This window comes from Toxotes jaculatrix, chromosome 10 (genome assembly GCF_017976425.1).
Source record: "Toxotes jaculatrix isolate fToxJac2 chromosome 10, fToxJac2.pri, whole genome shotgun sequence".
NCBI classification, from domain to species: Eukaryota; Metazoa; Chordata; class Actinopteri; family Toxotidae; genus Toxotes; species Toxotes jaculatrix.
This window is the reverse complement of record NC_054403.1, coordinates 24,224,277-24,236,519: the sequence shown is the minus strand read 5'-3', so window position 1 is coordinate 24,236,519 and position 12,243 is coordinate 24,224,277. Positions and strand designations below refer to the sequence as shown.

Genomic DNA, 12,243 nt, shown 5'->3' with positions numbered 1-12,243 from the left:
TCTTTATCCTGCCTGTGTGTGCTGCTACTATAAAATACACTATACAGAAGTAATATGAACTACACTAGGCTTATTTAAAACAGTGAGCAGTAAGGTAGTATGATCAAAAAGTTTATGTACTTAAAAAAGAAATATGAACCTGTGCTACATGGAGTTTATGAGATAAGTTAATTTGTAATGTCGTTGATGTGTTTTATTTTAAAAATTGCCATAAAATGTGAATAAGGTTAGGTAGCTTAGTTGCCGTAGCAACTAGCCTTGATTGTGTTTGTGTGTGTTTTGCAGAATCTTTTAGTTTGTAATGTCAATGCGATGCAAGTTGAAACTGCCATGAAATGTGAAAAAGGTACCAGAAGTGAACTATGTCCTCTGGTTTTCGATGCTTATCAGTTGTTAAAATTACTGGCATCAAAGTTATTTCAAAAGCCTGTTAGCACTTTCTTAAAATCATCAAATTAAGACTGAAGATTAAAATCTAAAATGTTACTTATTTCTCATTGCAACAGTTTTTTTACTTAACTCAACATAAAATGTGATTTTTATTACTGTAAATTCTTACGTTTTTTTTCTTCTTACGTTTACGTATTATAGGTTAGTTAAGTTATTCAGCTGTTTCATTGTTGGTGTATTCAAAACAACGGCAAGACATCTGAAACCCAAACATTCAATGTTAAGATGGACATTATTTTTTCACAGTGTGCATCAACACCATCAGCCATGTAAACCGAAAAGCGTTCTTCTGTGTTTCTAAGTATATGATTGACAAGGCTCACTTGTCCCATGAATGGATTGTCTGTTTTTTCCACCATCATTACTACGCTGACAGCAGCTGCAAATCTAACCTGTAAACATGGAGGCGAGGTGGATGGGATAACTGGATTGGCTTGCCCAGTGCGTAAAGAGATAGATTTCAGCATGTTTCTCAGCCAACAGCCACATTAAGCAATACAAAATGAAAAATAGCTCTTGAATACATTCATTTGTTCCATAGTTTTAAATGTATCCATAGCTACTGTGGGGTTTTAAAAAGCAGAAACAAAACAAAAGAAGCACGTTACTGATAGACCACTGAAAACCTGAGACCTACAGTAAAATAAAAAAAAAAGAAAAACAGGATTTGGCTTGAGAAAGTAATTCTCCACTTTAAAAGTTATCACCACTATGAAAGCAAGAAAGATCTCATTAAAAATGTCATGTTAGTGAACGCAACGTGATAGCTTGTTTCGTTAATCAATCCATCACCTAGGGAACAATCTAAAATCTGACGCACTTTTGTCATAGTATGTGATATATTAAGCAGTTATGCTCTTAGTTTACTGTGTAATTTAAAGGGAAAATCCACCCAATGTTCTAACACTGTTATAAAAGCACTATTTGGTGATGTAGCTTATATTTTTGATGGCCAAACTTTAATGACAGGATATTGAGGTCAGATATTTCTGCAGCAGGCAATAATGATTTTTTCTAAGTCTAAAAAAATGTATTTTTTTTAATTAAATTTTTTTTTAGAAGTCTATAAAATAAAGAGTAGCTTTCAAGCTAGGGTTTTGAGTAGGGTCCACTCAAAGGACCACAAAATAACAAGACAGGAAAGAAAAACTGTTGAAATAAATCTGTGCAGGGAAAATCACTCTTTGGTTAAACTGTTTTCTGCTCATTGACATTAACAGTACAATGAGTGAGGAGGGGCTGCAACTGTAAACTGCTTCATTTCAAAAGATAACTAGACAAAAAAATTGGGAACCACTGGTTTGGTGTCAACATTCTGTTCAACATTTAAAAAATGAGCAATCACTTAAAAGAAACAGGCATATTGACATTAGCCTGAATAGGCCAGAATTGATTGCAGCAACAAACCAATTAATTTAGGGGTTGTGTTAGAATCATCCTGCAAAATGTAAGAAATCAATACCTGGCATAAAAGTAAAAGAACATAAAGGTAAAAGAGTGTATTTTAAACACAATTCTATCACAGACTCAGGAGTTTTAACAGTGTAAGAGCATGTGATGGTGGATTTTCCCTTTTGTAAAGAGCATATCTATCAAAATGTCAGGGTGAAATAAACTTCTGAAAGGCAACCAGTCATTTGCAATGCGCTCCAAACCAGCACAGATGTCAAACTCTGGATGTTTTGTAATATTGTAAACATTTTTAAAAGTCATGCTAAATTTCCTCCCGGGAACAACCAATGTTTATATTTGTACCGCTTTGTTCAACTCATCCATTTATCAGTCATTAGGGTACCACACACCCACAAACTCACACAGGCTGCAGTTAAAAAGGATGTGCCATTTTCAGCAAAACAGTGCTTTTGAACACATTGTATTGGATGTTACCGTAATTTGCACCTTTCCTCCTTCCTTTAACATTTGCTTGCGTTAAACGTGGTACAACCATTGTAAGTGCAGGAGAAAAAAAGGTTTCCTCAGCAGCTTGACTCGACCTTCAGGTGACTTCTCAGCCACTGTCTCTTGAGCATAAACAAGTACATTAAAATGAACAGGCATCACATTTATTGTCATGTCCTCTTGCTGAATGTATTTTCAGCTTGGTTTTGTGTCTGAACAAATGTAAACGCAGACACAGCAGTGCTTTGAAAAATGCAGAACAAGCCTGGCTCAGTTTGTTGCTGAGGGAGAAGAGTTTGATGTCCTGCAGGCAGAGTTTTGTGGAGGGGGCAGGGGTCGCTGAAGAGCAGGTAACTGTGCCGTAGGCTGTGATGGGCCTGGTTGGGTTGATCACTGTAGATGACCTGCAGGGCTTTGTCTGTTGTTCTTCCAGCCAGCTTTCGTTGAGCTTCATCTGGTCCGTGGGACTGTGAAACAGAAGAAAATGTATTTGCTTTAAAGATGATTGCACATGCATTCAGAGGTGCTCCACTTATGCACCAATTAAGAAAAAGTAAAAGTACAACATCCACTGCTTTTCCTAGCTCTATTCTTGCTCTCTCACATGCTGAGTTTTGTGATACTGAACTAGTCAATCCTTGTGTTTAGTCTTAAAATTAAATAAATAAAGCAAGAATTTTCATTATCTTGACAATAGTGATCTGGCTTTATTTCAATATTGTAAAATATTGTAAAAATAAAATTCTCCATCCAGATGAAAATGTCATCGAAATTCTACAAACTCTTATTTTGCAAACTTTTGCCACTTGTTTCAGGGCAAAGTAGATTTGCTGGCCTGGCTCTGAACCATTGTATTCCTTTATTATTGATCCGGGAACTGAAACCCATCCTGCTGTTGGATTCACTGCAGCACATTCAGCTAAACAGCTACAATCTAAAATGTAAACATGTAAGGAGGAAAACTTACTATTTTAGTTCCAGTTTTCAAGGGCACTGGGAAGACAAATATTAGAGAAAAATGAATTAGATATTTTTGAATTTTAAGTAAATAATTCAAGACATAGTGTATTTTTTTCCCTTTTCTTTTGAATGACCCAGGAGACTAATGCAGCTCTCACAGGGTTGTGAAAAAAAAAAAGACATAAGAGTGCAGTGATGCTTTCATGAAGATCCACAGAGAATTTTCAAAGACTGCATTGTGCTTTTTTTCCTCTAAAAAAAAAAAAAAAGCACTATTCTTAAAGTAGTCCCCTAAAACCTGCTTTCCCCTGGGACCAACACATTTCCCTCCAGATATTAAGAGTTACATTTCCAAATGGTATATATCATTTGGGAGAAAATGTGACGTTATGTAATGTGACTTTCAGTAAATCAGCTGCAAATGATTTTGCAAAAATTCTTCTTTTTTTTGGAAAGTATGTCCTGAAATAGCAAATACTTTGGTCATTATCTTCAATTTAAGTGACGTCTACTATGATGCCACAGATATTTTTTACTGTCATATGTGTCAAAATTGTGGCAAGAGCCAAGTTTTTTTTTTTAATTGAAAACTTATTTAAAGCAAGAATATGAAACTTTTGAAAGAAGAGATAACTGTTCAAGGTTCGCAGTGTGTGAGAGAGAGCCAGCATGAACTGTACCAGGACTCTGAAAATGAAACAGCTAAATACAATTCAGATATTTTAGCACTTTTATTATTTATACCTGTGCTTTTTCAACTGTGAACATGTCAAAATGTCTCCAGTGAAAAAAAGCCTACACATCCTGCAGCGTGTAGTTGTGCCAGAGAAAAACCACCTCCAGACAAACTACAAACAGGGAATGCACCGAATCGTTCGCTTCTTCTCTATCAAATTAAATATATATCATTTTCAGTAAATACTTAGTTTTAGTTAAAGCATTACATTTGCATTTTTACAAACTGCAGACCCTATCAGCACCACTGGAGACTATTATAGAGCAAGCAGAGCAATTACAAATACTTTAAAAGGCTGTTGTGTAAAGTATCAAATATGGTGTTCTGCAAAATTATAATTTTAAGGATTCACACTGAGAAGAACTGTTCCAACAAAGGCATGAAATGTTAAGACAGGTTACTGACTGCTTTGTAAATGAGGCAGTTTTAGAACCAAATTCTGTTTTAATGAGCATCAAACAAAAAAAAAAATAGAAGTAATGAGGAACAAGCACATGCAGCATTTCTCCTCTACACCACACCGACTAAGTAATCACAAGCAGTTAGACATAAATACTGTGAGGACATTTATGGTTCGTTAGTGATTCCAAAATTAGCAGTTCTCACCATGATGGTTTTCCTGCAAAGTCACTGTGAGCAGAAAAGGACTAAAACAAGCTGTAAGGAAGTGTTAGAGACTTGGGTCAGAGTCACATGACAAATACAAAGAAGATTAAATACAAAGGACAGACATAAATGGCTTGATGACAGCAGACAACGAGATGACAGCTGCGTGAAGGGAAAGTGTGAGGTTGTGAGGAAGGAAAATAGTGTTAGAGAAACTGAAGTCTGATTTGTTTCTTTTCCAGTACCTGTCAGGAGCCAGAACAAGAGCCGGCTCTCTGTCACCAGTCGATGTGCCTCGGAGGAGCCGAGGCCCGCGGGAACCTGTTCATAGTGTCATAGGTAGGGATGCTACCAGCACAGTAACACACACACACACGCACACACATACAGGACACAACATTAACAACACAGGCACAGAATTCAAACATCACATTCTTGTGAAGCCACAACTTGATTCATACACAAAGAGGAGCAGGAGTGGGTCGCGAGGCAGAGAGCACAACTGCTTCATCAACATCCTCTGACGGATTCAGGTGGATGAACTGTATGAACAGTTATAGGGGCAATAAGTAGGTTTCTGAAAACACCAAATAACGATCATATTAAAATCTGTAAGGTTGGTGCTGTCCGTTGTGGATTACCAAGGATTGTTTCAAGAAGTTCTGAGATTTCTGTTAAAACTTCCTCATCCACAGGGAGTTTTAATAGACATTCAGTATTTCCATCAGCTGGATTGTTTTAGAGTCAGAAATCCTAAAATACCTGCTTCTGTGATATAACACAGTTTAAAGAAAATGAGAGGAGTTAAGTGTCAAGTTAAGTGTTTCAGTAGCTAGTGATCGCTGGAAAAGGTCTGTAGAGGTCATAAAATAGATTACTTAGTGCCCCTTTAAAATCCTTTTTGAACATTTGGAGGTTTCATTCCAAAATCTTGTATCCATTATAAGAAAAACTCTAAACTGTATTGTGCAATATTTATTAGAAAAAGACAAATCCATTATTTGTTCTGTTTCTAGGAGAAGACCTCGAAATGACAAATGACTGACTTTTTTCCTTTCCAGTAAGGAAAATTCAAAATGTAAACAGTTCTTCTTGGAATGAAAGAAGGGAGGATAATTGTGGAATCAAAGTTCAGCTAGTGTCTGGTCTTGTCTATAATTTGGCTGTTTTGCTCTCTGCCTACAGACTCTGTTACAGTAGGTTGGTTGGCCAAATGCATCCCCATCCAAATGCAACTTAAATATATATAACATGCAGTTAGATGTGTTAAATTAAGGAGAAAATCAAAGGAGCAGCATTCCCAGCATCACACCAAAGCTTGACATGCTTGCCTCTCTCTGAACAAAATGATCAGGTGTACATTCATCGGACTTTGGCTGACTCTAAACGAGAGGAAACATGAAGATTTTTCATTTCACACGACCATCCCAGTCCACGCACAGAGCGTGCAGTAAGTTAGTTAAACGGGAGATTTGTCCAAAATCACACAGTAGAACAACACGGAAAGAAGTAATGGTAGCAAAAGTATAGGATGGGATGGACTGAGCAAACAGCAGTAAATTCCTTGCTAGGTCCTTATCATGCTTTAATTAATATTTATTTTTTACTTATCTTAGCGTTTTATCGTAGCTTTTTACAACACATCATGTTGGATGGAGCTACCATTACTCGTCAGCTTTCACGTTATTATCCAATTCACTGACCTCAAGATACGAGTATGCATTTATGTGTGTGCATGTGCATGTGTGTGTGCGCATGTGCATGTGTGTGTGTGTGCCATGAATCAGCTCCCTCAAAGCCATGCATTATGTCTACCCACATCATTATGCTTGTGAAAAACCCATTTCCCCAGGCATGCCTCCACTCCCCATCACATGCAGTCAACAGGATTAATATAACGTTTACCTTGTCATCATAGGATTGGGGATACCTTGTGAACGCTCACTATGATAACCATTATTACCAATTTCCATACTGAAAACAAAATATTGTGTACAAAAAAAAAAGGGATGGAAAATGTAATGTGAGAGACATGGCATGCTGATCAAACTTTTAGAGTAAAAATGCTTTGTTTCTGAGTAGCCAAACTTTGCAAGAATGTTAGGAGATATACATTTTCTTGAGTATAAACCATAGTGTTTTATTTACACTGTAACGTACAAAAAACAGGTGGACTTGTAAGGTAATGATTGCAAGAGCCCTTCATGAAAGGTAAGGGGCACTTTTCAAAGGTAGCACACGACAAGAAGCCACACCATCCATCCATAAGAGCAATTCCAAGCTTAAAAACATAAACCAGCACCAAGAATTTAGTAAACAATTCTATGTACAAGATCCAGAAAAAAAGTGATAGAAGTTGAAAAGGAGAGGGAGGTGGGTAAAATGTCTTACGTTTTCATGGGAATTGTCTCAATGCTATAAAGATACACACACACAAAACAAAACAAAAACGTTATTAAAATGTTCAGCAACAGAAATGCACCAGAAAGTTGCCTGTAATCCAGCAAAGATCACATGGCGAGAGACACCACTGATGGGTCGAGACACGGTTTAACAACTGCTGTATTTGTGTAAAGCCATGACCAAATGAGTCTACGGAGGGTGAAGAAAAAGGTCCATGAAGAAGAAATATGAATTGACAAATGCATCAGTGGTTCTTTGTAAAGTGCCAAGTGCTTGACAGAGAGAAAGGAAACCAAAAAATAAAGGATGTAGGAGGTGGAAATTGTAGAAATGGTTATCACAAAGTAAAATGCCAAGTCCCAGAAACAGAGGAACTACGAGGAAGAGAGAAAGGAAGATAGAAAACAACAATAAATCCGCAATAAACCAGTACGACTACTGCAACAAAAAATAACCCTTGAAAAGGTTGTCTATTTATACTGAATATAAAAAACTCTTCTTAGAAAAGTAAACTCAAATAATATTCAAATTCTAAAAGGAAATTCTTTCTTACAATTCGCAGTTAAGCTGGAAGTTTTTTGTGAGTAGAGTAAGAGTAAAAAGCTGAAGAAAAACGAAGGTTGTCCTGCAACCATGTACAGCACATAGACTTTCTATTATCTTGTGTGATTACTGGGAAGTGAATGGGTATGTGTCCAATCAGGGCATCATATCATAACCTGTGAACTATAAACATGTGCTTTATATGTAACTGAAAAAGAAGCACTACTCACTCATCGTAAACATCCTCTGTGTCCATCCTGCGGTAGTACTTGGCCAGTTTCACTGCCAGGATGATGCTCGGGAGCAGAAAGAGGGTGCTGCAGCCCAGGCCCATCCAGAAAGTGTTCTGTTGAAAAAGACAGACTGTTACACCTGAAACCATTCACCTTTTGTGATAGGAAATTTAATATATTTATATTTTGGATTTTTGTGTGGATAAAACAAACAACACAAGATGTCGATTTGGGCTTTTGGATATTCCAGTAGACAAATGATTAATTGAGAAAATAATGTGCAGATTTACTAATAATGAAAGAAACTATTAGCTGCAGCTCTACAAAAAAAGTTGAATAATAATTGACAACAATATCACTGTGCAAAATGTAACTTATATTAGCTAAGATTTGAAAATATGCAAGCAAACCCAGTTTCAACTAAACTAAAACTGCAGCTTTATACCCATCGTTATAAACATTGTGTTTATGTTTCATGCTGAATGTGCTGTGTGATGACATTTGAAATGTTTCTTTGCACATAAGAGAAATATTGCACAAATCAGCAGCATCATCTACCATAATCTACCACCTTAGCCTTACGAAACACATTCCATATTTATATGGAGTATGTTTCTCTGCAATTCCAATATCATTACCATAGAATCCACCAAGAAACTACAGGCTATGATTTCCGCCGTGTCCACCATGTTGCTGAACGGCTTGCATGGTGCAACCTCCATCGCCAGCTATAGAAAACAAGACATAAACAGTGAAAGTCTGCACACAACAGATTCAGGAAGACGAACTGTATATCAACAGTAACAGTGTCTCTTTACTCTCTGTGTTAAATTTTGTTTCTGCTCGCTAACATGAAACCCTGTTATGTTACTGTGCTAATTACATTACAGATTCCTGAACAGTAACTTTAAGTTTTCCTGGAAAACAACAAGAACATTCTGATTATAATAAAAATGTTGTATTGACAGCTCTGAGATTGACAAAACAACTTGAGGGTTCAAACATCCTGTTTTTTTTACTTTGCTTTGAATTCCTTAGCTTAACTACAGCAGAGAAACCAATGAGCCACAAAGCAAATTCCTCAGATTTATAGAGGTTGTAACTGTTATATTTGTCTTTGCCATATTTACTCCCAAACACTTATGTAACATGCAAAGACTGTTTTACCAGTAACTCCCTGAGTAACAGCAGTGTTCGGTTTTGACTAAATGAATGAAGCGAATTTATAAGTCAGCGCTTAACAATTAAAGCGAAAGTGAGAACCACATGAGCTTCAACAAGCTAACAAATTAACACACAAACACTTACAGAAGTTTTGACCCATTCTATGTATTGATGGAAGTAGCCAACTATGGTCGCAGTGTATTTTCCTGTTTCCTGAGGAAGATGAGGACATAATGTGAGTTACACATCATTTACAAAATAAGAATTTAAAAATAGAAAGTCGTTAGGTAGTTACCTGATTGATTAAATGTGTAGCATTCTGGGAAATGAGATACTGGGCAGCTTCAATGGCCTCAAGAACCGCTAAGACTTTGTTCTGCAGAGAAGAAACGTGATTTTGTTGAGTTTAAGCCTAAATCTAACTTTAGATTTCAGATTCAGCCTGGAAGGCTGGTTTACTTACTGGTAGATCTGAGGCTGTTCTCTCCAGGAACCTCATACTCTGGTTCAGTGCACTCTTTAGAAGGAAAATGAAGAACACAAATTAACACCAGCAATGACAAAGATCAGGGGTCATTTTAACACCTGAAAACATACGTCAGTGACACAATGGGAGACCAAGGAAGGCCAAAGCCAACCAACACTCAACATTATGCTTCCATTACAGGCATGCTGAAGAATTTTGTTCCAAAATTAAATATCCACAATGCAAAGAAAGAAATTATTTACATACTTTCATGATACAATTATTTACATACTATGCTGTGCACTGTATGTAACAACTGAACACATTTTCTTCTTAATTTTCCCACCAATGACTGAACAGACTGAATCACTGAATTATAACATTTCTTTTCTTAAAGTGGATATTTTTTAAATATTTTGGTATAAAACCCTTCATGTTCAACACCATATGTGATCTTTATGTAAATGTAAATACAAGAACACACACACACAATATCCTACGACACCATCCAAAATGAGATATGTTTTTTCAATATGTCGCTGTCGCTCTAAATGTTCCGAATAATGGATGGGGACACTAAATACACAGGATGGACACATTTCTGCTTACCCTCGCTCTAACATATTTCTTGAAGTTGAAAGAGGAAAAAAAAAAAAAAAGAAAAACATAAAAATTTGTTGGAGTACACCACTACTTGTATGAATTGCTAGTAGCAGTAAATCCATGGTGTTATTCAAAAGAATGGCATTAGTTTTGACAGAGAAAATAAAACTGAATATTTAATTGTTTTTTGACAGATATGTTTGATGACACTTGCCTAAGGATCAAAAACACTCTGCTTTTGATGATATCAAATAAAAAATTTACTGAAATATATTTCCTCTGTCAAGCAAAAAAGCTTTCTCTTCAACAGACATTTTCACAAAAATGCATGCTACTCAGTAGGTTTGACTTTGCACTCCAAATCTAGTTCAGCACAACTGTTAACCTGAAGAAATTTTTTTTCTGAGTACAGATGATTCTAAAGTAAATTTTGGAGCATATTTTTTTGACCAAAGTTGTTTGCTAACGGTTTCTTACTCATCCAGCACGTAAATTCCCTCTCTCGTTTTTAGCCCTGCTTTGGTTTCCACCATCTCCTGAGGGAAATAGCTGGCTCTTCAGGTGGTAAATGTTCCAGGTAAGCCAGGTATGTGTTTTCGCCAGCCAATTTTCTCACTTTTTCTCTCTGCAATTTGGTGCTGGGTTGGTAGCATACAGTTGATCTATCATAGCTTGTTGAAAACTGTTGCCAGGTTTGGCCAGAAATTAGGCTGATGAGAGAACTGTACAATTCAGCCTCTTGCACTGAAAAAGCAGAGCGAGAGCTGGAAAACCAAAAAACATCCCTCAGTCAAAACACAGCCTGACCCGTGGCTGCACTGAATTCTGGTCTTTCGAAGCCAATGTTGGTGAGAAAACTGGCCTGCACCTCTTCTCTGCTGGGTTTCTGTATGACTGCCAAACTCTGGCAAACAATATGAAGTCAAGAAAACTGAAGGCTCTTTTTTTAATGCTTAATTCTAGCTGTAATATGAATATCATTATGCAGATTGTCATGTCAGTTCATCTTTGGCCAGTTGTTCATAGGAAGAAGCACAATCATGACAACAGAATTAGCCAAATGAAAGCCAAATATGTCAGCCCTTGTTTATGCATAGTTTTTAAGTGGTTTATGGAGGATGTTTCCTTTAAGGGGATTACTACGAAAAACTCATTTAACCAAGAGTCCGGTCAGGCATGAATATGTGGACTGTAAACAGAGACAGCATTACCATGGACTGCTCCATGGGGGTGATCTGTTGACTGTGGATCTGTCTCAAAGTGCCGATGTGGCCTTTCAGAGCAGACTGCAGAGAACCTCTGGGCTGAAACAAACAGACAAACACATGACTTTTGTGAAATATCATTTATCAGAGCACTGGAGGAAACTCTGACTCATAAATTACAGTAAGAAAATACACCAGTGAATTGCTGCTATTCTCTGGTTTTGCTTACATTCAATATACTGTAGGTCATGTTTTTAAATGTGTGATGTCCTAAAAAATCTCATGTTTTACTTTATCATAATGGGAGTTGTCTTAGTTTTTTTCCATCCATCTCATCCAACTGTCAGTGGCATCAGGTGAGGTATGAAACTTTATGTTTTTAAAGACACTGGTTCATAGAATATTTGGTTTAAATACAGAGTAACAGGTAATTCTGCACGTATCATGAATGCTTAACATTATTTACAGACAACAGACAACTGATGAGAACTTTAAAATAAATCCTGTTTTAAAAGACTCTGAAATCCTCTGAACTGAAGTAACTCCAAACTGTCTGACTGCAGAGCAGAGCAGTCAGACAGCCCGAGTCTGTGTTTATGTACGGCTGTTGAGAAAGCTTGTAGAGTAAGAATGCTTAACCTACCACTAAGTGCTCCCATGGCATTGTAAATAAATAAGCAAATCAAATTAAGTGCCTGAGTGGACTGGATGTTTGTATATCAGCCTGTTGAGCACCAAGGTGTTCTTACCATGAGGTCTGTCTGGGCTTCCAGCTCTCTGGCAAATGAGAGTAAGTCCACCACAGTCACTCCTTTATTCACCTGTACATAATAATGTATAAAGAGAAAAAATAATGTAAGCATTGAAGTCTGAGTGGTAGTATTAGAAGGCAACCAATTAACCAGTTACATAACTTTTTTGTATGTAAATTTTTTGTTTTGTTTTGTTTTGTGTTTTTGTTTTGTGTTTCAAAAC

General features: G+C 36.8%; 1 protein-coding gene across 1 annotated transcript in view; it reads right to left on the bottom strand.

Annotated features, from left to right (window-relative positions):
• Positions 1-1,851: 1,851 nt before the first annotated feature.
• Positions 1,852-12,243, bottom strand: part of prom1a (prominin 1a) — a 67,634-nt gene continuing 57,242 nt past the window's right edge. Inside the window, exons 18-30 of the mRNA XM_041047666.1 lie at positions 12,018-12,089; positions 11,275-11,367; positions 10,070-10,087; positions 9,458-9,511; positions 9,290-9,370; positions 9,139-9,207; positions 8,469-8,558; positions 7,828-7,943; positions 7,043-7,066; positions 6,557-6,625; positions 4,897-4,999; positions 3,317-3,342; positions 1,852-2,816 (exon numbers count right to left, since the gene is read on the bottom strand). Of these exons, the coding sequence (XP_040903600.1) occupies positions 4,930-4,999; positions 6,557-6,625; positions 7,043-7,066; positions 7,828-7,943; positions 8,469-8,558; positions 9,139-9,207; positions 9,290-9,370; positions 9,458-9,511; positions 10,070-10,087; positions 11,275-11,367; positions 12,018-12,089 (756 nt within the window). The 3' untranslated portion in view covers positions 1,852-2,816; positions 3,317-3,342; positions 4,897-4,929. The remainder of the gene's footprint in view (positions 2,817-3,316; positions 3,343-4,896; positions 5,000-6,556; positions 6,626-7,042; positions 7,067-7,827; positions 7,944-8,468; positions 8,559-9,138; positions 9,208-9,289; positions 9,371-9,457; positions 9,512-10,069; positions 10,088-11,274; positions 11,368-12,017; positions 12,090-12,243) is intronic.